Source organism: Cebus imitator, unplaced genomic scaffold (genome assembly GCF_001604975.1).
Source record: "Cebus imitator isolate Cc_AM_T3 unplaced genomic scaffold, Cebus_imitator-1.0 Scaffold135, whole genome shotgun sequence".
NCBI classification, from domain to species: domain Eukaryota; kingdom Metazoa; phylum Chordata; class Mammalia; order Primates; family Cebidae; genus Cebus; species Cebus imitator.
In genome coordinates this window covers 2,994,937-3,021,364 of record NW_016107450.1, presented here as the reverse complement: position 1 = coordinate 3,021,364, position 26,428 = coordinate 2,994,937, and the positions used below count along the sequence as shown (strand labels likewise).

Sequence of the window (26,428 nt, the reverse complement as noted above, 5' to 3'; positions counted from 1 at the left end):
GCTTGAGCCACCGCGCCCGGCCCTATAATCTTTTTTTTTTTAATGAAACTTTATTTGGCCAAAAAAAGTAACAATAGGAAAAAAGTCAAGAAAGAATAGTAATCACAGTTCTACTTCTGAATTTTTACGTAGTATCCAATCTTCTCTGCTTCACTGAGGACACCCTTATACTAGAAAATTATTACTATTTCTCAAACAAAATAATGCATCCTTTTTGATGCAAGAGCTCTCTCTCACTGGTAATATATTACTAACAGAGAATTAGGATCATCTCCACAAACTAAGAAACTTAGTAGCCTTGACATCCTGTACCACATTTTATCAATGTCTGCTAACTGGTTAAAGCATTTTATATAAGTTCCTTACAAACTGTACATAAGCAGGAATAAGGTTATGTAAAACCCTAATCTGAAATCAATTAATTTCGATGAAAAACATTAAAGCCTAAATCAGTATTCATATTCAATAAATGTTTAATAGGAGTAACTCTAATCTTTATGATGAGCTTAGCAAGTTCTATTATTCTCTGGAAATAAACTGCTCACTCATGAGAGAAAAACGGTTCTTCTACAAACATTTAATGAATCCTTTTTTAAAAGCTTCTTGCCTACAATATTATTTTTACTAATAATGTCTGGAATGAGTATCAACACTGTAATTAATAGAGTGTTTAGATACAGCCCAAACTAAAGGCACTGAGATATGTTAAATGATCTTTCAACATCACTCTCAAATTAATATGCTATAATTCATTCTTATACTTGAAAAATTTAACTCCCAGAATAGAAACTAATTATAGTTTTGGGACTATCAATTAGCCTTACCAATACTAATCACTTCAAGTGATTAGGCATTCCACCTTAAAAAACAAAAGCAAACCCAAATAAACAAATTATCTTAAGCACTAATACATGTTTATATAACTCCCATTAAACTCAAAAGCAAAACCATACTAACTTATAATTTATAAAATTCCCTTAAATCATTTGATGTATTGACTTTTTATCTCCTCCAGGAGAGGATGTTAAAGTGGATACATCCTTAAGAGAAAACAACCTGCTACCATCTTCTACTTGGTATGTGCACTCTATTCAATTCCCATTCAAGTTCTGTAACATGTCTAGATTTTCTATATTGGTCCTATTTTCCATTAATTCACAAACAAAATACCCCAGAATGCCATTTTTATCAAGTGTTTCACTTGCACCAACTGTAAGACATCCAAAAATATATTAAATATAAATAATGGTATAGATTTTGAGGGTAACGTAAGATAAAGGTGTTCTGGTTAGTTTTAACAAAAATATAGCAAACAATTATCTACAAATGAGAAATTTTATTTGTATTCAAATTATATATAATATTCCATGCTGGATGGTCTATCATCCCAAAGAATGAAGAATACAGAAAATGAAATAAGGCGGCTTAGGTTCAAGTCCAAATAACTCTCTTAATTCAGCCTTCTGTCAGTGGAGAAGTGGAAATAATAATACTGCCAGAATTATATAATGTATAAGATTTCTATGACTGAATAAACTAATTTTAATGAAATTAATTTATATTCTATAAAGCATTAAATAAATGTCATCATATCAATATGTCAACATGAAACCTCAGAGCACCAGTGATAAAGAAAATAATTCAAAAAGTCTTAGAGAGAAAAAAGACACAAATGATTAGCAATCAGTATAATACTGGACTAATCAAGAGCACTATTTAAAACCAGAAGACAGTAGTTATATTTTCAAAATTATGATAGAAAATGATATTGAATTCAGAATTTTATACCTGGAAAAACTATTAATTTGAGAGTAAAGGTAAAATAAAGATATTATCAGACATAAAAGAAAATTTACCTCCCATACATCCTATTTAAGAAAGATATGAAAGGCTTTCAGTGAAATGAGTAAACTAAGGAAAATATATGAAAAATAAGGGCTCTACTGCAAAAAAAGCAAAGAAAATTTCCAGGATAATGCTAAATAGGCTCTAAGATGACAATTGTACAGTAGCCTAAAAAGGCTACGATACTTTCTTTGCAAAGGAAGAAATAATTGATTGTTTGATGTATTTCACTGTACTGTAAGAAGTTTTAGGGAGTTTTAGTAATAACACATAGAAAAGGAGCCAAATCATGCAGCGCCTTACAGACTACAGAAAAAATTCATCCTTTTTCTGCTTGTAATAGAAGCACTAGAGGATTTAGACAGAGGAATGAATGATTTGATTTACAATTTTCAAAGAATTATCTGGCTGCAATGTTGAGAGGTGACTGAGACAGGAGTAGAAATAAGATAGCCAAATCAGAAAGGTATAGCAGAAGTTGAGATCAGAGTCTGTCCAATATGGTATTCTTTAGCCCCATGTAGTTATTAAGCACTTGAAATGTGGCTCATCTGAATTGAAATGCGCTTTAAGTATAAAATACACACCAGATTTTGAAGTTAGCAGAAGAGAAAAGTAGTAAAATATCTCAATAATTCTTAACATTTATTACATGTTGAAATGATAATACTTTAGATACATTGGTTTAGATGGCATATATGATTAAAATTAACTTTACCTGTTTCTTTTTTAATGTAGCAATTATAAAATTTTAAATTGCAAATGTGGTTCCCATTACATTTCTATTTGACAGTGCTGATCTAGATGGTGACAGACTAGAATTTTTAAAAGGTGGAAGTGGTAAAAAGTACTGAATTCAGGATATACTTTGAAAGTAGAGCCTACATAAGTTGTTGGCTGAATAAATGTGAGGTGTAAGGAAAGGAAAGAAATCATAATTATTCCAAAAATTTTGTTCTCAGAAATTTGCTAAACGGTGGTGAAATATACTATGATAAGGAAATCTAGGATGAAATCCAAAGTTGCTTCAGGATCTGACACCTGAGCTACCCTGTTGAATATCCCAACAGACATGTCAAGTTCTAGTCTCAGCATTCACAAATAAAGGGTGTACCATTCATAATGAGTACAAGCCAATGGCACCCCCAGAGTTATGTAGTGTTCAGCCTGAAAAGTTGTGTCTGACAACTTCAAGTTAAGTATTCTCTAGATAGTGTATACTCAACAAATATTGTTAATTGTCAGAACATAATGCAGGCATATAAATTTGATTCATGTGTAATGCTAGATTCTGCTACTAAAAACATTTAAGAAAACATAGTAATTAGGACTTCAAATGTTTTAACCTAACAGCCCAGGAATCAAATCCTATCACCACCACACTAAGGTGTGATGCTCAGCAAAAAAATGTTTAACCTCTCGGCTAGGCACAGTGGCTCACGCCTGTAACCCCAGCACTGTATGAGGCCAAGGCGGGCAGATCATGATGTCAGTAGATTGAGACCATTCAGGCCAACATGGTGAAACCCCACCTCTACTAAAAATACAAAAATTAGCTGGGATGGTGGTGGGCACCTGTAATCCCAGCTACTGGGATGCTGAGGCAGGAGAACTGCTTGACCGCAGGAGGTAGAGGTTGCAGTGAGCCGAGATCGTACCATTGCAGTCCAACCTGGCAACAGAGCGAGACTCCACCTAAAAAAAAAAAGTTTAACCTCTCTAGCCTTCTGTTTACTCACCTCTAAAGTAAAGGTATAATTTATCTCAAATAATGAGGATTAAGTAAGACCAAATAAGATAATGCATGTAAGGTAATTATATGCATTAATATAAATTAATATAAATATAAATATTATACCTAACACACCGAAAGCCTTAATATGTGACAACTATTAATAAAATTGTTCAGTAAGAGACAGAGTAAGTAACAAAACTATATAAAGATTTTTGGAGAGTTTTATTCTGGGTATACTTTAATATTTTAGAACATACAATATCTTATATTAGAATTCTCCAAATTAAAATCTCTTACCTGTAAGTAGTGTTTGGGACATAAACATCCCTTGCAGGAAACTCTAAAATTTCTCTGGTAGGTCTAACTCTACTGTCAGGGTAAAGCTTCACTTGAAGTAGCTCTGGAGTTAGGCAATAATGGGGATTTTCAGGTGCGGGAGAAATGTCTATCTTGAGCTGAGCTGCAAATTAAAATATATTAAAAATCAGTGTAAACAAAATTTTAAAACTCCATGTTAAACATGTTTTTGAAAGGACTTAGATCCAATTTTTGCAAGAAGCCTGGGAAGAATACTACAGAAACCAAATTCCTATTATCATCTCAGGCCTCTAAATCATTTCATTTTGCAAAGTCTCAAACTTAAAAATTACTGATCCAGACATAAATGCATGTAAAATAATAAATGCTTATTAAATAAATGAATGGGAATGAAGGAAGGAAGAAGCAAAAAATAGAAAAAAAAAACAGAGAGGGATCTGGCATACAAACAAGCTAACATTTCAAAGGTTAAATGACTTACAAAACTTCAAGACATTTTTACTATGGAATGGTTTGCTCCAACCATAATGGGAAGTCTATTTTTAATACTTACCCTTCTAGAAAATAATTGTAAGCCGTGATATTATTCATCACACTCACTTTAGTACAGTTATTCCCCCCAATTACCCACAGGGGATATATTTTAAGACCCCCCTCCCCGCAGTGGATGCCTGAAACTGCAGATAGTACTCAACCTTACAGATGCCGTTTTTCCCTATACATACCTGCCTACAATAAAGTTAAATTTATAAATTAGGCAAAGAGATTAATAACCTTAACTCATAATAAAATAGAGCAATTATAACAATATACTATAATAACTGTTAATATGAACGTAGTCTCCCTCTCTCAAAATATCTTAGTATTTTCACACCGTGGTTGACTATAGGTAACTGAAACTAAGGAAAGCAAAACAACAGGTAAGGGGGGACTACTGTACTCAAGTACCAAAGATGCTAAATCCTGCATCAAAACTGTCAGATCATGTGATAGTTAATAAAGTGAAGAAGACTGACAGGCATTGAGCATAGAAAAATGTCTGGGCCAGATAAATTTTAAAAAAAGGAATACATAATTGTAATACAACATATTAGTGATAATAATAGTTGCAATCATTTCTACTCAAAATTTTTAAATACCTGTAATAGGTCTTAGTCGCCGTAAGACAGAAGACGGCCTTCTCATATCAGCAAGGAATTTGTAGAGATCTTCATCACTTAAGCGGTCTCCTTCCTGATTTCAATGATAGAGGAAAAAGTATTTGATAAAACAAATTATAGCCAGGCGTGGTGGCTCACGCCTGTAATCTTAGCATTTTGGGAAGCCAAGGCAGGTGGATCATCTGAGGTCGGGAGTTCAAAACCAGCCTGACCAACATGGTGAAACCCTGTCTCTACTAAAAATACAAAATATTAGCTAGGCATGGTGGCGGGTGCCTGTAATCCCAGCTACTCAAGAGGCTGAGGCAGGAGAATTGCTTGAACCCAGGAGGCAGAGGTTGCAGTGAGCCAAGATCATGCCACTGCACTCTAGCCAGAGTGACAGTGCAAAACTCCGTCTCAAAAAAAAAAATTAAATTAAAATAATTGTGATTATAAATATATTATACCAGTTTATTTCCTTTTTTATGCTTTCAAATTTTACTAAGATTTTTTCTTATTTATAGTCCATTATCTATGCCTATAAAGTATTACAAAATACCCTATATTTTTTCTTATTTATAGTCCATTATCTATGCCTGCAAAGTATTACAAAATACTCTCAAATAAAGAAAACCAATACAAGTTAGAGACAGATGAAAAGCAGAAGAGAAAAATAAGAATACAGACATAGAATCAAAAAGCAAACTAATATAAATATATTTGAGTCTCGTAAATTTATTACACTTGAGTGCATATTTCTTTTCAACTTTATATCACAAGTTTCTCCAATACAAAGTCTGCAGCACTGGCTAAGCTGAGGAAGAAGAAGAGGGAAGAAAGAAGGGAGAGAGAGGAAGAAGAAGAGAGATAGAGGAGTAAGAGGAGGGAATGAGGGGGAGGAGGAGAAGGGAAAACTACTGTTAAGGAAAATCACAACTACCCTGATACTAAGGTCAGAAAGAAAACTCCAAAAGGACTTTAACCAATATGAAAAAAAATAAAAAAAAAAAAAAAAAAAAAAATTACCCATATCTGATTAACACAAAATGTTCAATTTAATGTTAATATTTTTCTTCTTATAATTAAAATAGGGTTGATTTTATTCTTTTATTGAAGAGTCTTTAGATTTTATTAATCCCATCTTCTTGCTTTGACATTTTATTGTTTTATGCATATTTCGTATATTGTCCTTTTATCTTATTTGGTAATGAACATATTTAAGGCTACTTTATTACTGTCAGCTCACCTTGAGCCACATCCCATTCGTTCATCATTATATTCTAAACAAGGATACAGAATTGATCTTATTTATCTCATTATTTAGAAAAAATAAATTTTAATTTCTAAGTGGTTATAGTTTTTTATTAATAACTTAAAAATAGTTTTTAGTTTTATTGAGTTATTAGAAAATTTGACTTTAAAAGGTTTTGTCAGTGACCCAAAATAATTACTGTAAATGTTCCATCTGTTGCTGAAAAACTGTATTCTTTCCTTGTGCATACAGAAATAACATAAATTTTTTTGAGACCAAGTTGCCATACATGAAATATCGATCTTTAAATGGTCTTTATTCATAATATATTCAGATTGTCTCTAGTCCTCATTATTTTGATTTCACCCATTAAATTATATTTTCTCTTTCAGAACTTAAATTATATCATTGGTCTCCCTTCTTTACTCCCTGTTTCCATGCCCTTTTGGTGAGTGAGGCACAATTCCCTCCCTAGGCTTGGCCACGTGCCTTGCTTTGCCAATAAGCAAACATGATGCAAACAGAGACTTCAAAAGCATTTGCACAATTTAGTTTGCCCTCTTTCTTGAACTTTTGTCACATCTATGAGAACATGACCAAGCTAGCCTGCTAAAAGATGAGAGGAGAATTTGACAGACATGTCACAGAGCTGAGTCATTTGTCTTCCCAGTAAAAGTCAGCCTATGTTAGCTGATCCCAGCCAACCTCCAAACTTGTGAATGAGCCTAGTTCACTGGAGCAGTCTAACTGATACCCTTACCTCTACATTGCTTGTTTATTGTCCTGTATCCCTGAAGAAATAGACAACTTATATATCTGTCAACAAATAGAACAAATGTCTTCAAAACTATTATGTGGGTTTGACTTTGTTTTTAAATATCTATATATTTCTAATAATTTTGACTTCACACATTTTATTTCGAAACGAGGTCTTACTTTGTCACCCAGGCTGGAGTGCAATGGCATTATCATTGCTCACTGCAGCCTCAATCTCCTGGGCTCAAGCAATTCTACGCCCTCAGCCTCCCAAGTAGCTGGGACTAAAGGTATGCACCAACATGCCCAGCTAATTTATTTTTTTACTTTTATAGAAACAAGATCTTACCATGTTGCCCAGGCTGGTCTCGAACACCTGGGCTCAAGTGACCCCCACCCCGCCTTTGCCTCCCCAAGTGCCGGGATTACAGGCATGAGCCAGCACGCCTGACAAACGCATTTTAAATCTGTACATAAACGCTAATGATTACTATATCCCTACTATAGACAGTAATGTCTCATAAACTGAAAAAGAAAAAACTGTCTTCTGTGTCTCATTCAGGGAAAATCTGTACCTTGAATTATTCTTAATTAAAATGGTTATCTCTTTTCAAATTTAATTTGCATTTGCCTGATGCATAATTTTCTAGCTATTTAAAAATATTTATAAAAATAGTACATGCTCATGGTTTAAAAAAATTAATACAGAACTGTATTAAACATTTTCTGTATTATAAACATTTTCCACTGCTCCATGTTTCCAGCAATCACTTATTTTTAAGTTCTCATAAGCACTTTGTGCTACTTCCCAGTTATAATAACAGTATTCAAAACAGTGTCCAGACATGATGATGAATGCTCAAAAAATATTTGTTGGATAAACAGATAACGGTAGATAGCTTATTGATCTAAGCTTACAACATCAATTTATTGATAAATAGCAGGCTGAAGAAATGAAAAGAAAGCTGTGGAAATAGCAGCAGAAGTGGTGTAGCAGCTGAAGAAGTAGAAAGAGGGGGAAGTAACATACCTGCAAGGTTGTGTCACTGTAGCAAAGCTACTGCCCCATTTCCATAGCTATAACTGGTCTAACACTTTATGTAAATATAGCCTTCTCTAGACTCTCTTTTACTACTGTCCATAATAAAGAGAGCAATACCACTTGAGATATTTATCACTGGCTTTTTTTCCCATGAGTCTCCGAGAGCAGCTAGCTATGAATACTACTGATATGTAAAGTGAAGGAGGCTTCAAGTAGATTGCTACCTGTATATTCAAAGTCCATTCAGTTGAGGTCTACCCTCAATTCTTGCCCTCTCAAGTTATGAGATATAAGTAAACCAGCATTTCCTCTTCTTACTTAGAATAACATCTCAGAAAAAGGAATTTTGAAGGAATTATTAGCATTTTTCCTTAATCCACTCCAAAACATATACTACTCCAGTTTGTTACGCTAATACAAATTTTCTCCCCATTCCTATGTAGTTCTAGTCACCTAGTCACTTACAACAGAGACTTTCAAAATTTTCTGATCATTTACAACATGAACTTTCAAAATTTTCTGATATTGATTCATGATATAAAATCCATTTTACATCAAAATTTAGTAAATACATAAACACATATGTGCACTCATACAAAAGGGGGAGGGGGAAACAACTCCCTGAAGCAATATTTAGCCTTACTACATGCAATGCACTATTTTTTCAATTCTACTCATGTTTTCTTTTTTTGTTTTTTAACTGGGTGTTATCTACTAAGCCGATTTTCATTACTAAGAATCATGACTGGCATAGGAAAAATACAGATTTGACTTGTAATTAAAGTGAAGGGAACAGGTTTGCAAAGAATAAATTATATTTGATAGAGAACATCTTGGATCTATACATTCATCTCTAAAAGTAACACTGACCTCACTTTAGCACAAAACGCACTACTAGGGCCTGAAAGTTCTATTTCATATGTTATGAATATGGTAGTTCAGGCCAGAAATCCTTGTGTGGGGAAGACATGCAAGCCACAGACTCATTTTCATAAAGAAAATTCATAAACAACCAATGTTTAAGAAAAGTTACACTATTAACAATTGAGAAATAGGATACAGGCTGGACACAGTAGCTCATGCCTGTAATCCCAGCATTCTGGGAGGCAGAGGCGGGTGGATCACCTGAAGCTGGGAGTTCAAGACCAGCCTGGCCAACATGGCGAAACCCTGTCTCTACTAAAAAATACAAAAATTAGCCAGGCATGATGGCAGGTGCCTGCAATCCCAGCTACTCAAGAGGCTGAGGCAGGGAGAATTGCTTGAACCTGGGAGGCAGAGGTTGCAGTGAACCAAGATTGTTCCACCGCATGCCAGCCTGGGCAACAGAGCAAGACTCTGTCTCAAATAAAAAAAAAAAAAAAAAAAATAGGATACAGGTATGAAAGATGGATTTTGAGGCATTATTAGTCATGGTCAACATTTAAATAAATATAATGCTAAAATAACAGAAACAATAAAAATTATTTCTCATTCTTAGTAGTTATTTTTATTCTTAAAGCTTTTAAGTTTCTTGGAATCGCCCTCATGTACATGTACAATACAATTACTACCTTTCTGAAACTAAAAAAACTTATGCACAAACATCTCCCCAAAATTCCTACATGACAGAACAATACCTGCTTAAAAAAATTTGTCACTGTGAGAGTAGCTGGTCGAAAACTTGTCAAGTTACAAGCATCATCTCCACTCGTTGTCCTTTCAAGTGATCGTCTGCCAACAATACTAGAATTCCTCCTCTCTGACCAAGACCCTTTTCGTTCTACAAAAGAATTTTAGAAATACATTCATTTTCATAAAATTTAAATTTTGTTTTAAAGTAGCTTTCCAAACACAAGGAAGAATCTACTAAATTGAAAATCACGTACTCAGCATATCAATTATAGTAGGAGAATTTTGCTTTTTGAGAGTTTGGTAACAAAGTATCTAAATCTTCTTGTTTTCTTTTTACAACATCACAAGTGTAAAAGTAAGTTTGTAACATGCAAAGATCTATGGGTATGATCAAAGATGAGCCATGAAGAGCAGCTACAGAGGAAGTATGCATTTACTACAAAATATTTACCACAAGGGAAATTTTAGTCATCATTAATCGTCCCTCAGTCTTAGCTCTTCAGTTTGAAAGAAAATTGTAAGATCACTTGTATTCAAACTACTTGCAAGATAATCCTATTATTTAAAACACACAGAACTAGACTGAAGATTAATAAGGAAATAGAAGACTTGACAAAATTATAAACAAACTAGACATAATGGACATTTACACTACACTACACTATGCAAGAGCAGAATATACATTCTTCTCAAGCACTTACAGAATATTCTCTAAAACAGTCTATATAGTAAGCCATAAAACAAAATACAATAATTCAAAGAGGTTACAATCACATGAAATATGTTCTTCAACAACAGAAGAATTAAACTATAAATCAATAACAGAAGAAAATTTAGGGGATTTACAAATGTTTGTAAGTGTAATTCCACATTTAAAAATAGCTAATGGGAAAAGAAGAAATAGGAGAAATTAGCAAGTATTTAAGATGTATGAAAATGCAAAAACAACATACCAAAGCACTGCTAAAGCAGTGCTTAGGGGGAAGACTTCCAGCTATAAATGTCTATATTTAAAAGAACAATCTCAAATCAGTAATATAACCTCAGACTTCAACAAACTACAAAAGGAGAGAAACTAAATCCAAAGCCAAGAGAAGGCTACAAAAGAGACAACTGCAGACTGAAAATAAGGGAAATAGAAACTATAAAAGCCATACAGAAAAATCAATTAAACCAAAAACTGTTTCTTCAAAAAGATAAAGCAAAACCTTTAGCTAAAATGATGAATCAAAAAGAAAAGACTCAAATTACTAAAATCAGAAATGAAAGAAGAGATATCATTTATAGGCTTTACCAAGTAAAAGGAATATACAGCAATACTATGAACAACTAGGTCAACACTTAGATTAGATACCAACTAGATAACTTTGATGAAATGGACAAATTTCTAGAAAGACATAAAGTATTTAATACTAAAACTGACTTAAGATGAAAGAGAAAATGTGAATAGACCTAAAACAAGTAAAGGATCGAATTAGTAATGAAAAAACTTACCACAAAGAAAAGACCAGGCCATGACAGATTCACTGGTGAATTCTTCCAAACTTTCAAAGAATTAATACCAATCCTTCAAAAACTCTTCCAAAAAACGGAAGGAACACTTCACAACTCATTCTATGAGGCCAGTATTACCCTGATACCAAAACCAGACAGAGGCATCAAAAGAAAGAAAATCTACAGACCAATATACCTTATGAATATAGATGCAAAAATCCTAAACAAAATGCTAGTAAACAGACTCCAACACACATAAAAAAGATTACATGCCATGACCAAGCAGGACTTTTCCCAGGAATTTAAAGTTAATTTAACATCCAAAACCAATCATTTGATGCAACACCACATTAAAAGGATACAGAACAAGTAATTTTAATAGAGGCAGAAAAAGTATTTTAGAAAATCCAACAAACTTTTATGATAAAAACACTTTAAAAAATTAGGAATAGAAGAAAACTTCCTCAATCTACCATAATACATCTTTGAAAAGCCAACAGCAAATATCATATTTGATGACGGAAGACTGAATGCAGTTTCCCTAAAGTCAAAAACAAGACAAGGATATCCATTCTTGTCATTTCTATTTAACATTTTAGAAGAGGTTCTAATAAAGACAGAAAAGAAAAACAAATAAAAGATACCAAGGCTGAAAAAGAAAAGTGAATCTCTTTTTATTTGCAGGTGACATGATTTTGTATACAGAAAATCCTAAAAAATCTGGGGAAAAAAATGAACAGTAGCAATTGGAATTTAGTAAACAAATTCAAAAAGGTTTCAAAGTACAAGATCATATACAAAAGTCAATTTTATTTCTATACATGAGAAATGGACATTTTAAAGACAAAATTAAGAAAACAATTCCATTTAAAATATTATCAAAAATGACAAAATTCTAGGGTATAAATTTAACAAGAGAAGCACTTGTACACTGAAAATGACACAACACTGAAAAAATTGAAAAATATTTAAATAAATGAAAAAAAAATCCATGTTCATAGATTCGAAGATTTAAAACTGTTAAAATTCAATCTATAAATTGACTTAGAGATTCAATGTCAGCCATATCAAAATCCCAGCTGTCTTTGTGTACAAACGGACAGTTGGTCCCAAATCTATATTAAAATAAAAGAAACTTAAAATTGCCAAAACAAATCTTGAAACAGGATAAAAGTTGGAAGACTCATGCTTCTCAATTTCAAAACTTACTTTAAAAGAAAAGTAATATGGTATAGCAGCAGTCCCCAACCTTTCTGGCACCAAAGGACTGGTTTCATGGAAGACAATTTTTCCACAGATGGGGGTGGGTGGATCATTTCAGGATGATTCAAGCACATTACATTTATCATTAGTGTCACATAAGGTGCATACAACCTAGATCCCTTGCATGCACAGCTCACAATAGGGTTCAAACTCCTACCAGAATCTAACGCCACAGCTGATCTGAGAGGAGGCATTGCTCAGGTGGTAATGCTTGTTTAGCCACCACTCACCTCCTGCTCTATGGCCCAGATCCCAACAGGCCACAGACAGGTATCTGTCTGCCACCTGGGGGTTAGGAACCCCTGCAGTACAGCACTGGTATATGGATCAATGGAATAGGATTGAGAGTCCAGAAAAAAAACTGACACATGAATGGTCAATTGACTTTCAATAAGGGATCTAAGACAATTACATAGGAAAAGAATACCCTTTTTAATAAATGGTGCTGAAACAACTGGATATCCACATAAAAAGAATGAAATTGGATCCCTACCTCAAAACATACAAATCTTAACTCGAAATGAATTATAAACCTAAATGTAACAGCTAAAACTACAAAACTCTTACAAGAATACATACAAGTAAATTTTGATTTGTATTATATCATGATTTCTTAGATAAAACACCAAAAGCACAGTGACAAAAGAAAAAAAATTGAAAATGTAACTTCATCAAAATTTAAAACTTCTGTGCTACAAACAATACCATCAAGAAAAGCACACTCACAAACTAGGAGAAAATATTTGCTATCATATATTAGGTAAGGGATTTGCATCCTGAAAATATAAAGAACTCATATAACTCAATGCTAAGAAGGTTAAATCCCATTTAAATATTAGGCATCAACTATTAATAAATAATAAAAGACCAAAAAGCCACTAAAAATGAGCAAAGGTTAAAAATACCTATTTCTCCAAGAAAGAGACACAAATAGCCAATACACACAAAATGATGCTTAATATCACTCGCTATTAAGATAAATCCAAACTACAATGAGTACCACTTCACCTGCACTACAATGACCATAATCAAAGAACAGATCATGTATTGAATTGGTAAAGATATGATGAAACTGGAACCTTCACACACTAGTGGAACAACAGCAGAATCTTTGAAGGTACAGCCAAACTGGAAAACAGTGTGGCAGTCCTTCAAAAGATTAAGCACAGAATTACCATATGACCAGTAATTTCACTCCTAGCTATATAGCTATTGAAAAAAAATAAGCCCACACAAAAGCTTGTGCATGAAGTTTCAGCACTATGAAACATTATTCATAATAAACTAAAAGTAGAAAACAACCCAAATCAACTGATAAATATTAACACAACAATCATTTGGCAAGAAAAAGAAATAATACCAATACATGCTACAACATGGATGAATTTGAAAAATATTATAAGTGAAAGAAGCTAGCCACAGAAGGCTACATATTATGTACATAGTCTGAAATTTGTATGAAATGTCTTGCACAGGCAAATCTACAGAGACAGAATATATATTAAAGGTTGTTTACGAACAGGTTGGAAGACTCTGGGGGAATGAGGAGTGACTATTGCTAATGGGTACAAAAGTGTTCCAAGACGGGTACAGAAATGTTCTGTGGTAGTGGTTGCAGAATGCTATTAATATACCAAGAAAACACTGTACAGTAAGTCCTCATTTAACATCATGAATCGGTTCTTAGAAACTGTGACTTTAAGCAACACGTTGTATAACAAATCAATTTTACCATATGTTTATTGATATAAGCAAGAGTTAAGTTCCTACAGCACATTTCTGGTCACAAAAACTTCATCAAACTTCTAAACAAATACTCAAGACACTTCTAATATTAAACATTTGAATAAATGTGCACTATACATACGTTTAAGAAAGATTAATAAAAATAAGTAAGATAATTATTTACCCAGTTATCCCAGTTCAGGGTCACAAGTGGCCGAAGCCTGTTCCAGCAGCTCAGAAAAGAAGGCAGTATATGGCAAATGCACCTGACAGAAATAACTTAAGCAAACACTGAGAATGACCCTATGGTCTAAAAAGAATGTGTGTTCAGAGTTCCAGGCTAAGGAACCTGGGAATGGCCAAACTTGAAGATTCATTCCTTATCCATGAGGATAAGGACATCTGAACCCCTATCCCATCTAGTGAAATCCAGGCCATACACGAAATCCAAGCCCTTTGTTTTGGGTTAAATGAGGGTTTCCAGGTGGGGGTTGCTAGCGGGAGGATGCTAAGTGAAAATGCTATGTAAACTGCATGCTTTTTCAAGTGGCTGTGGCTCTCCTGTCCAGCTCACCACTATGTATGTAAGTTCCCTCAGTAAACCCTATGTCTCATTCTCTGGTTCCACGTCTCTTCTTCGGCCTCTCTAATATGGTGCTATGCATACTGAAGTCAACCGGGGTCCAGCATAACAGACAGGAACCTGTCCTGGACAGGACACTATTCCATCACAGGTGCACTCATACACACACACACCCACATTACCTTACATTGCTACCACTTAAAAATGCCAATTCAGTTCATGTGCACAGCTTTAGGATGTGGGAGGAAACAAGTACCCAAAAAAATCCCACACAGACATGGGGAGAACATGCAAACTCTACACAGACAGTAGCTCCAGCCGAGAATCAATTCTTTTCCTCATCACATTGTAAAAAATCAAAAACAAAATGAGATATTTGAAGACTTGCTGTATTGTACAATTCAAATGGGTGACTTACATGGTATGTGAATTATATCTTAATAATGGTGTTAAAAAAAAAAAAAAAAAAAAAAAAAAAAAAAAAAAAGAAAATCCTTTTGATGCAATATTACATTGCAGAGTATGCAAATGAAACAAGCCTATATTTAAAAAAAGAGGCGGGGTGTGGTGCTCACGCCTATAATCCCAGCACTTTGGGAGGCCAAGGTGGGCAGATCACTTGAGGTCAAGAGTTCGAAACCAATCTGGCCAACATGGTGAAACCCCATCTCTACTAAAAATACAAAAATTAGCCAGGCGTGGTGGCGCACACCTGTAATCTCAGCTACGCAGGAGGCTGAGGCAGGAGAATCCTTGAATCCCGGTGCCAGAGGTTGCAGTGAGCCGAGATCGCACCACTGCACTCCAGCCTAGACCACAGAGGGAGGATTCATCTCAAAAAAAAAAAAAAAAAAAAAAAAAAAAAAAAAAAAAAAAAAAAAAAAAAAAAAAAAAGAAAAAAGTATACATTTAGAAATGTTTTGTATAAAATACTCTTACCTCCAGTACTGATTTCTACTTCTGTAGAATCTCTTTCCAAACTCCCAGCACTGCTAACAATATTCATTAAATGGATTGCAGTCCAAGCAAAAGGCATGCGATATTTCCCAAGTCTTTGGCAAAACTGATCTGCTTGACTCTTCAGTTTCTCCAGTTTTTCCTTATTCTGCAAAACAGAGCTTTATACATTATATGATTACACTTGAAAGAAATCAATTCAAGGCTGTTTCATACTACATAAAGAAACAGGATGAGAGGTCTCAATTCTCGGCAAAGATGAAAAACCAATCTGTACCTTACAGAGATCAAGTATTAGTGTAATATCTTAACCAGTGAACAAACTCAACACATTCTACAAATGTACTTGCAGAGCAGGTCTTTGAAATTTCTGTTCGTGATTATGTTATTCTGGGGAGAAGAGAGCAAGTACCAAACATGTATTATGTATTGCAAGTATTATTTAAGGAAGGAAGCATAACTATGGTCTAGTCAGCAACTGGTAACTACAAAATATTCCAGGTTATAATTTGTTAAATTTTGTTACTCTATAAAAGATGGAAGTAGCTGAGCAAATTTAAAATAGTTCCTAACTTATAACAACCATGAGGTAATAAGAGTGGAGAAGCACAAACAGGCCAATGATAAACAAGCTCAGAGTTGTAAAAAAAAGAAGGAAAGTAAAAAGTTTTAGAAGAAGACTAAACACTGGAAAAAGACTAATGGTCCAAATATTCAATAGTACAAGCATATCTGGAAGACATCTTGAGGCTGGCTCAACTTTTAGGCTGCTCCTGAAACAAACATAAAGGTGTCCTGCAAAAGCCAATCAACACTCTAAGACTGAAAACCTATACCACCTCTCATATGCTCTTTGCAGATGGGATGCTGGTGAAGTATACACTAATGACAGTGTCCTACCTTGGTATTCAGGGCTAGAAAAAAATGGAACAATAACTAAATAGCACTATTTATTACTAACTCTATTATATCTCTAAAACTGTTTTTGTTTTAAGTATACCTCAAGTATACTTAATTGTATCAGTTTATGTAAATATGTAAGTAAAGAGTGGAATAAGCTGCTAGTATATTTAAGAGCACCATGTAACAGACCAAATTTAATTTGTAAAATGACAACCTGGGGACAGCCAGAATACTATACTTCAACCATGAGTTCAGCCAGGTAATCAAGGATCAAGAAAAAAAATATGTCTCAGATCTACAGAAAAAGCTCACTTCTTAATAATTTGCTATTCTTAATGATTTGCTATCATTAAGATGTTCTGAATCCTGGGAAAATAGCAAAACATTTTCTGGGATTGGGCAGGTCGCCCAGTATTCCTCAAGCATACTTATCCCAGAAGTTCCACTATTAAATCTTTTGTTCAAAGATCCAAAGATCACTTGCATTCTTGTAGCTAACCCAGAGTATCTGAAATTTATTATCAATTATTCAACAATTTTTTTGTTTTTATAAGTTTATACACATTCTAGAAACTGGGCTGGTGTGGTGGTTCATACCTGTAATTTCACCACTTTGGAAGGCTGAGGCAGGTGGATTACTTGAGTTCAGGAGTTGGAGACCAGCCCGGCCAATATGGTGAAAATACGTCTCTACTAAAAATACAAAAAGTAGCTGGGTGTGGTGGTGCACGCCTGTAATCCTAGCTACTTGGGAGGCTGTGGCAGGAGAACAGCTTGAACCCAGGAGGCAGAGGTTGCAATGAGCCAAGATCACGGCACTGGACTCCGGCCTGAGCAATAAAGAAAGATTTCGTCTCAAAAGAAAAAAGAATCTAAAAATTAGCCATCTGATGGCAAAAAAAAAAAAAAAAAGCTGGATTTTCTTTTATTAAGACTACTATTTTATATTTTTACTCTATTCCTTAATAATCTGCAGTCAGATGGAAGCCAAGAATACCTCTATTTTGCTAGGAAAAGTTCTATCAATATCACTATTTTGCAAATAAAGAAAACCTTTCATTATTTAGGAGTTAAACTGAATTTTCTCCACAAAGAAAAAAATTTAAATCAGCTAGTTTTGAGAAAGAGGAGATTTTTTTTCCTTTTTTTTTTTTTTTTTTTGAGACAGAGTCTTGCTCTTGTTACCCAGGCTGAAGTACAACGGCATGATCTCAGCTCACTGCAACCTCTGCCTCCAGGGTTCAAGCAATTCTCCTGTCTCAGCTTCCTGAGAAGCTGGGATTACAGGCGCCTGCTACCACGGTTGGTTAATTTTTATATTTTTAGTAAAAACAGGGTTTTACCATGCTGGTCAGGTTGGTCTTGAACTCCTGACTTCATGATCCACCCGCCTCAGTGCTGGGCTTACAGGCGTGAGCCATTGTGCCCAGCCTAGATTTTTAAAGAATCCCACAGCATATGACACAGTCTAAGTGATAAATGAAATAAAGAAGAAAGGAAGATAGGAAGCGGGCCAACAGAAAAAAATGTAGGTCTAGCAAAATTCTTTAATATGCTTTGTATAGTATTCTCCCAAATTACAACAGTAATAATGTGGGGGAAATGAGAAGCATTATATTCTACCTTGGTGGCATCTGCTTCTTTGAAAATCATATACGGTTCTGCACACTCTCCAATGTCTCCTTGCTGTAGGACTTTTTCTAGCTGTCAAAGGCAAAAAAAGTTGAGATTCAGCTTCAAAAAGCCTGAAATTCAAGGATGGTTCAATATACGAAAACCAATATAACACATTAACAGAATGACAGAAAAAAATACATGACATCTCAATTGATGTAGAACATTAGATAAAATTCAGTACCTTTTCATGGCAGAAACACTCAACAAACTAGAAATGCAAAGAAACTACCTCAACATAATAAAGGCTAACATCACACTTAACAGTTAAAGACTGAAAGCTTTTCCTCTAAGATCATGAATGAGACAAGGATGCCCACTTTAGCTTCACCTGTTCAGCATAGTAATGGAAGCCCAAGCCTGAGAACTAAACAAGAAAAATAAGTAAAGCATCTGAATTGGAAAGGAAGAAATAAAATTATGTCTGCAAATGCTATGATCTTTTATATAAAAAAACTTTAAAGATTCCACACCAAAAAAAACTGTTAGAACTAGTAAATGAATTCAACAAAGTTACAGGATACAAAATCTACATACTAACAATAAGGAATCCAAAAAGGAACTTTAAAAAAATTTTTCATTTATAGTACCATCAAAAAGAGAAAATACTTACAAATAAACTTAACCAAGGATGTAAAGGATCTACACACACTGAAGACTACAAAACATGGCTGAGAGAAATTAAAGTAGACACAAATAAATGAAAAGACATCCTGTGTTCATGGATTGAAAAGATTTGCTATCATTAAGATGTCAACACTACCCAAGGCAATCTATAAGTTTAATGCAATCTCTATCAAAATCCAATGATTTTTTTTTTTTTTTGCAGAAATAGAAAAACCTATCCTAGAATTCATAGGGAATCTCAAGAGACCCTGAATAATCAAAGCAAATTTAGGGAAAAAAGAACAAAGTTGAAAGTCTCATACTTCCTAATATGAAAAGTTATTTAAAAACTACAATAATCAAAACAGATATAAGCCCTATATATTCCTATTAGCTCTATTTCACTGAAGAATTCTAATACAGAGTTCAAGAAAAATTAGGTAGCACCTACAGTGTATGTCCAATATTGTGTTAAAGAATATCAAGATGAAAAAAAAAAAAAAAATTCTTGCCCTTGAAAAGTTTACAATACTGACACTACAAAATAAACAAATATATTTAACATTATTCTCACCTTTATTACAAGAAAAACATCTTGGGAAGGATAAGTGATAGAAAAAATTGCTGATCTTGCCAGGGTGGTAATGGCAGCAGGTGGTACATGTGGACGTAACAATCCTTTCATTTGCTCAGAATTAAGGTCAAAATAAAAGTTTTCTGAAATCTAAAAAATATTAATATGTTAAATTTAAAAATCTGTACATTTTACAGAATCTTTTCTATTTCTTTCTATTTCTTAAATTAAAAGAAAGTTGCTTCTGCTACTACTTGCTTTTAGAATTCTTTCAATGAAACAATAAACTGTTTTCAATTACAGTAATTATAAGAAAACATTTAACTCATCCTAATAAATTTCTATGTTTTTAAAAATCATGTTAAATAATTCTCAAATCACTACTTATTTATCTACAGATTGTAGGATATTATACTATAATGTAAAGTTTATATTTCACTTAGACCAATCTTTACATACCTAAATCAAAGTAAAAGAAGTATACAACAAAATAAGAAAAAAATAATAGAAGAAAAAAAGAAGTATACAAGCCATTTGGTAAATAAACATTCTAAACCACCATATTCCAAATTCCTTTAATTAAAAATGTAACTTCTAATAAAGTATACAAAGAAATTATCACTATAATGATGGATTCCAAATTGTTTTTAAAAAATTATATGAATAATATCTCAGCAGTTTCAAGTTAGCAAATACAAGTTGCTAGAGCCGAATTCCGTTAAAGAAATCCATAATATGTCTTGTGTTGGCAGCAGAAGTCACTGAAGGCATTTCAAGTTTCTTTTTTTTTTTTAATTTCAAATTGTTTTTAGTAGCAACGGGGCGGGGAAGGGAGTCTCACTATGTTGCCCGGGTTGGTCTTGAACTCCTGGCCTCAAGCAATCCTCCCACTTTGGCCTGCCAAAGCGCTATGACTACAGATGTGAGCCATAAGCACCCAGCCAGCACTTTGAATTTCTACTATATATTAAGTCTTAGCATATTAAATTAAGAAATGGTGTAAGATAAACTTCTGATTTAATAAATATATTATGATAAAACTAAGACCATTAAAATAGAATATTTAAAACACACAAAAATGATCTTTTAGCTGGTGAGAATTTGAAAATCATGTCAATAAAAATTCACTGTCATTGTCATTCATATCTTTATGTACCGCCTGCCTAAAGTGCTTTTCTCATATTCTTTTCTATTTCTTAAAGTTGCTTCTACGCTTTGCTTTTAGAACTCTTTCAGTGAAACAATAACCTGTTTTCAATTACAGTAATTTATAATAAGAAAATATTTAGCTAGTCCTAATAAAGTGAATTTCTATTTCCTTTTTAAAAAGATCTATGTTTAATAATTCTCAAAAAAAATCAATCTTATAAAACAAACAGGTTTCTGAAACCTATGATTATGACAAATGACTATGGTAAAATTATGTAATTTTACCTTTTTCTTTTCCTTGACATCATATAAAGCCAAACTCGCAAAAATGGGTTCAATTTCAATTTCAAACCTTTATGAAGAAAAAGACAAAATAATTTAAAAATAAATATAAAACACACAGTTGGAGAGAAACTGATTCCAAAACTAAATTAACACAATATCTGGCACTTTTCTACACCTTTGCCAGTATCAGTACTTCTTTCTGAAATACATTCTTCTATGCATATCACTCAGGGTCTTAAATCAACCTTATCTCCTCTATTTAATCCTAATTAATTTATCCAGCTACAAATAAACTTAAATTGCCTAAAAGCCTAATGACATATTATGCCCATCCTGAGGCACTAATCACTCTCTCACGTGGTCATTTATACATGTAGGTGTGTTCATTTTTAAATAAGTTTTAAAGATAAAAGCCTAATATTTTCTTTTTCAACTATAACTTTTGGATTATAAATATTGTAAAATTCAACGCAACAATCTTAGAAAACACGTTACAATATTCAAAGGAAAATGGGAGCATCCAAAGAATCATAATTAACAGTTTAATGCCTAATCCATCTAGACTTTATGTATAAATGTACTTGTTAAATGAATTTTTGTAAATGAAGAGTGTCACAGTATACATTACACTTTGTAGTCTGCCTTTTTAACTTAACATTTATGGACAAATTTCCATGCTATAAATATTATTCTTACCATCATCTTTACTGCTGGCATAGTAATTCCTATTAAATGAATATAGCAAAATTGTATACTTAAGACGTCTAATTCATTTCTAAGAACAATGACTTACATACAATAAACATCTAGTAAATACCTGTTGAATGAAATAATATATAATGTGAGGTTAACTAAAACTCTAGAGTAGATGTTCTCAATCAAGGACAATTTTGTCCCAAAGGGAACATTTGGTAATACCTACATACATTTTTGGTTATCAGAACTACAGGAGTATTACTGTCATTTAGCAGCTAGAAGTCAGAGATGTGACTAAACATCCGACACTGTACAGGACAGTCCCTGACAACAAAGAACCATCTAGACAAAAATGTCAACAGTGCTGATGTTGTAATACCCTGCTCCACACTGCATACGTTTGTATTATAAGAGAATTGAGGACCTTGTAGAAAATACCCGTTTATATTAGGGTGAGGGTTTAATAAAGGGCCATTTACAAGGATTTGGACAAGATCTTGAGAAAACAACTACAGAGTGCCATTCTCTGGGGCTAGGAAAAGCAAGAGTCATTACCAACCATAGAACAAAAAAGAGAACATGGAAGTAATAACCAAAAACTAGAAAGGATAGCTATACCCAAGGTCCTTCACAGAAACTGACCTTGGAAAGAAAGAGGGCAACAGATCTAAGTGACTCAGCAGGGAAGGAGTTAGGGAAATGAACATCCCATCTGATCTCACTCTCTTCTACCCTCCAACTTCCTGCTGCTACATCCCTTAGTAAAACCCAACTAGAAGTTAAATGAAAAGAGATCTTTGTGATCCTGTCCGCGTTTATCAACTTCTACAAAACCTGCTCTGTATGCTTTTGATACTGTTGGTCTATTTATTTGGCCAATTCAGTAAATAAGCAGTATCCCACTGGATTTTTCATAGGAATCTTTTCATGTATTCACTGACCATTTGGATATCCTCTGACGGCCCATTTTTCTATTTATTGACTCTTTCCTCATAAATCTGTAGTTCCTTATGCATTCTGGAAATGAGCATACAGCCAAGTATTGTGTGTTGGAAATACCTTCTCCTTCTCTATAATTTATCTTCTCTTATGTCTTTTGATGAACAAAAGTTATCCATTTTAATGAAGCAAAATGTGTCAATGTTTTCTTCTAAGGGTAGTGCTTTCTGTGTTATATAAAGAAATCTTGTTCTTTCTATAGCCTGAAATTATCTTCTAGAAACTTTACCATTTTGTCTTTTATATTTGTATCTACTATAAATCTGTAAAAAAAAATTTGTGTATGATGTGAGGTAGTGGACAAGTTCCCTATTTTCATATATATATATGAAAATATATATATACACACATATGTGTGTGTATGTATGTGTGTGTGTGTGTGTGTGTATATATATATATATATATATATATATGAGAGAAACACATATATAGAGAGACAGACAGACAGACACAAAGAGAGAAAAGCAGGGAGGAGGAATAGATATCCAACTGTCCTGCTAATTTACTGAAAGGATTACCCTTTCCATACCCTTTACATTTTTCCATATAAAAAATGTCCACTGTTATTACAAATCAAAAATGCATAAATATGTGGGCCTTTTTTTAGCTCATTTTTTTAGTTGAAGTAATAAATGTTTGATCAATGAAGTTTACATATTATTAACAGCATTCATTTGGCCAAACATCTACATGTTTGTAGAATACTACTGTATATAAAGTAGGAATATATCAAGTACAGACTTTTCTAGCTCTTTCATCTATTCCAGTGCTCTAGCTATCTAATCATGTACCAATACTGTACTGTCTTAATTACATAGTTTCATACTAGTCTTGATATCTGGTTGGATGCTTTTAATAAAGGTCTTCAAAACTGTCGTGCCTCTTTTGGCCCTTTGCATTTTCAAATAAATTTTAGATTCAGCTAAAAAGAAACAAAAGCAGATCGAAGGTAAATGAACGTTAATTTACTTATTCAGAAAATTAGAGTCCACGGTGGGAGAATCGCTTGGAGCCAGGAGTTCATGACCAGCCTGTGAAACTAACCAAGATCCCATTTATAATTTGTAAAAAAAAATTTATAAGAAAGAAAATTAGTATCCCGATGTATAATTTAGTGCCATAAAATTCAGGTATAATAACTCTATAATACTTTTTTTTTTGAGACGGAGTCTGGCTCTGTCGCCCAGGCTAGAGGGCAGTGGTGCGGTCTCAGCTCACTGCAACCTCCACCTCCCAGGTTCAAGCAATTCTCCTGCCTCAGCCTCCCAAGTAGCTGCGATTACAGGCATGCACCACCATGCCCACCTAATTTTTATATTTTTAGTAGAGACGGGGGTTTCGCAATGTTGGCCAGGTTGGTCTCAAACTCCTGATCTCAGGTGATCCGCCCGTCTTGGCCTCCCAAAGTGCTGGGATTACAGGTATGAGCCACCGCACCCAGCCAATAACTTTAAAATATTCTTAAACAGCATTTAAAGATCCATATTATTACTACGATGAACAAATGGTAGTACACTGGAGAAAATAAACTAAAGAAACCAACACAAATCCAGATAAGAATTTATAAATTCGACAAGAATTTATAAATTAGATACATTTTATTTTTTAAGTTTCAAAAGGTTCTTCCATTACACAGAGACTGCCAAAAATGTATATGTAGAATTTTTCCTTTAAAAAAAAAAAAAAAGGATATTCCTCATGCATTCAGTACACAATGTGAGTTAGTAACTTAAAAAAAAAAATGAATGCTACATTATTTCTATACTATCAAACACAGGCATGTTTCAAGAAATGCTACTTGAGGACCAGCAATACTCAGTGGCTACTGTACTGCAAAAAGGTATTTTTTATTCACTATAATGTACCACTCTACATATTCACTTATTTAAAATGTTAAGAATACCAAAAACAATGAAAGAAAAAACAGTTTTTAATCACCAAAGGCTTATCGTAAGACATTACTAATAAGATATGACTTACTTGTTAGGCTTTATAAAAATTAAGTGTGTGTATTTGTTCCCTTTAATTTATTTGATTCTGATCACAAAATACAGGGAAAGAGCAAGGGCAATGCCTATAACAACCCCTTGGTCACATACATTCCCAGTCTATGCATCTATAAATAACCTTTGTACAACAGCAAATTCATGCTCTCCCCCAAGCGTTGTTTCACATTCTAACATCTTCAGAGTATAGTACGTGACCAGGTGGGAAGTTAAAACAGATGCCTATTCACAAGGTAGAGTTCCCCTCCACATACTGTTCCAGCTCCCTTTTGCCACTACTGAAAACAAAGTAGCTGGTTGTTCTCATTACTGATCTTCTAAAATTCTTTCATGAACAAGTAGGACATAGACAAATTATGTCTGCACAATTCTTAGAGGGGCTTAAAGTAACCTTATAGAAAGGCAGTGACTAAGGTCTGTTCCTTGCCCCCAGCTTCGTAAGTCCCAGGCTGCCTGTGGCACCTGGACTGCCTCTCCTGGGTCTCCAACACCCCAGGGCAGCAATGAAGGAAAGGCAGGCGAGGCCAAGCATGAGGAATAAACAGTCTTTACTGGGCTCAGACCAGGAGTCCATGGGTCTTGAGGATCTCTGTGTTGTCAATTTTCTTCTCCATGTTCTCTTTGGCCTGTTTCTGTAGCCTCATGAGCTGTCTTTTCTTCCAGTAGTGGATCTTAGTCTTTTCCTTCCTCTTCTCCTCCAGGGTAGCTGTCACTGCCTGGTACTACCTCCACATCATGAGCCAGGAGCCCCAGGTAGGCAAACTTTCTCACAGGCTTCAGGCCTACGACCTTGAGGGCAGCAGAAACCACCAGCCACTTTTTTTTGTCATAGGAGAATGGGATCCCATCAAACATCTTGAGGTGGTCCAAAGTAGCCTGGCCTCACTTGATCTTGTGGGGCAGCATGCTTTACATGGTCCACCAAAAGAGGTGGCTGGGGGCTTGGAAATGGTAGAGGCCTCAGAAAGGATTGGTGTTCATCTACTTGCAAAGGAAGGCCAGGTACTTTAACTTGTTTCTGTAGAAATTGCCAGAAATGCTGATGCCCTCGCAACACATGATCATCACCTTCCAGTCCAGCAGTACCTGCTTGACCACAATGGCCTCTGGGCAACCCAGGAGATGGCCTTGACCTCAAGCACCAGGACCTTCCCCCTCCCAACTTCGGCAGCCTCCTGGAAAAGGCTAAATGGGGTGTGTTTTCACATTTGCTTACAAACAATTATAATACAGTTTTGAACATTTTATCAATATGTGTTGACTCTCTATTCCGACTTAGAAGTCAATTTTGTAAGAAAACATTGTTCTAATGCTTTCATTTGGTTAATATTTGTCATTAAATCTTAATATATATTTTTACTTTCAACCTTTCTGGGTACTTATATTTTACATGGATTAAGTCTGTTCTTTAGTAAGACACGTAACTGGATTTTTTTAATGCAGTCCGATAATCTACCTATTAAATGGATAGTCTAGTCCATTTATACTTATTCTCAACACTTACATTTGGATTCATTTCTAGCAGCTTATTTTTATTGTTCTACTTTTTCTTTTTCCATTCTTGCCTTCTTTCTTTTGGATTGACTTATAGCTCCACTTTCAAGCCAGTTTTTCTCATTTGCCTATAATTTACATTTCTATTTTTTAATGGTTACTAAAGAACATTTAAAGTACATAGTAAAGTTTTAAAATATAATATTAATCAATATTTTTATTATTCTCCCAAATAAGATCTTAGAATGCTTTAACCCTAATCAACCCCCAATTTATACACTGTGTTGCTGATTTTTGGTTCTATCTTAATTATTTT

At 34.0% G+C, this 26,428-nt stretch overlaps 1 protein-coding gene and 1 pseudogene across 1 annotated transcript in view; both read right to left on the bottom strand.

The window, feature by feature from the left end:
* The window catches only part of DOCK7 (dedicator of cytokinesis 7), a 228,751-nt gene that overhangs the window by 158,414 nt on the left and 43,909 nt on the right, over positions 1 to 26,428 (bottom strand). Inside the window, exons 8-14 of the mRNA XM_037743095.1 lie at positions 20,918 to 20,984; positions 19,484 to 19,633; positions 18,253 to 18,333; positions 15,709 to 15,874; positions 9,710 to 9,852; positions 5,038 to 5,131; positions 3,878 to 4,040 (exon numbers count right to left, since the gene is read on the bottom strand). Of these exons, the coding sequence (XP_037599023.1) occupies positions 3,878 to 4,040; positions 5,038 to 5,131; positions 9,710 to 9,852; positions 15,709 to 15,874; positions 18,253 to 18,333; positions 19,484 to 19,633; positions 20,918 to 20,984 (864 nt within the window). The remainder of the gene's footprint in view (positions 1 to 3,877; positions 4,041 to 5,037; positions 5,132 to 9,709; positions 9,853 to 15,708; positions 15,875 to 18,252; positions 18,334 to 19,483; positions 19,634 to 20,917; positions 20,985 to 26,428) is intronic.
* The window catches only part of LOC108313256, a 5,376-nt pseudogene continuing 4,097 nt past the window's right edge, over positions 25,150 to 26,428 (bottom strand).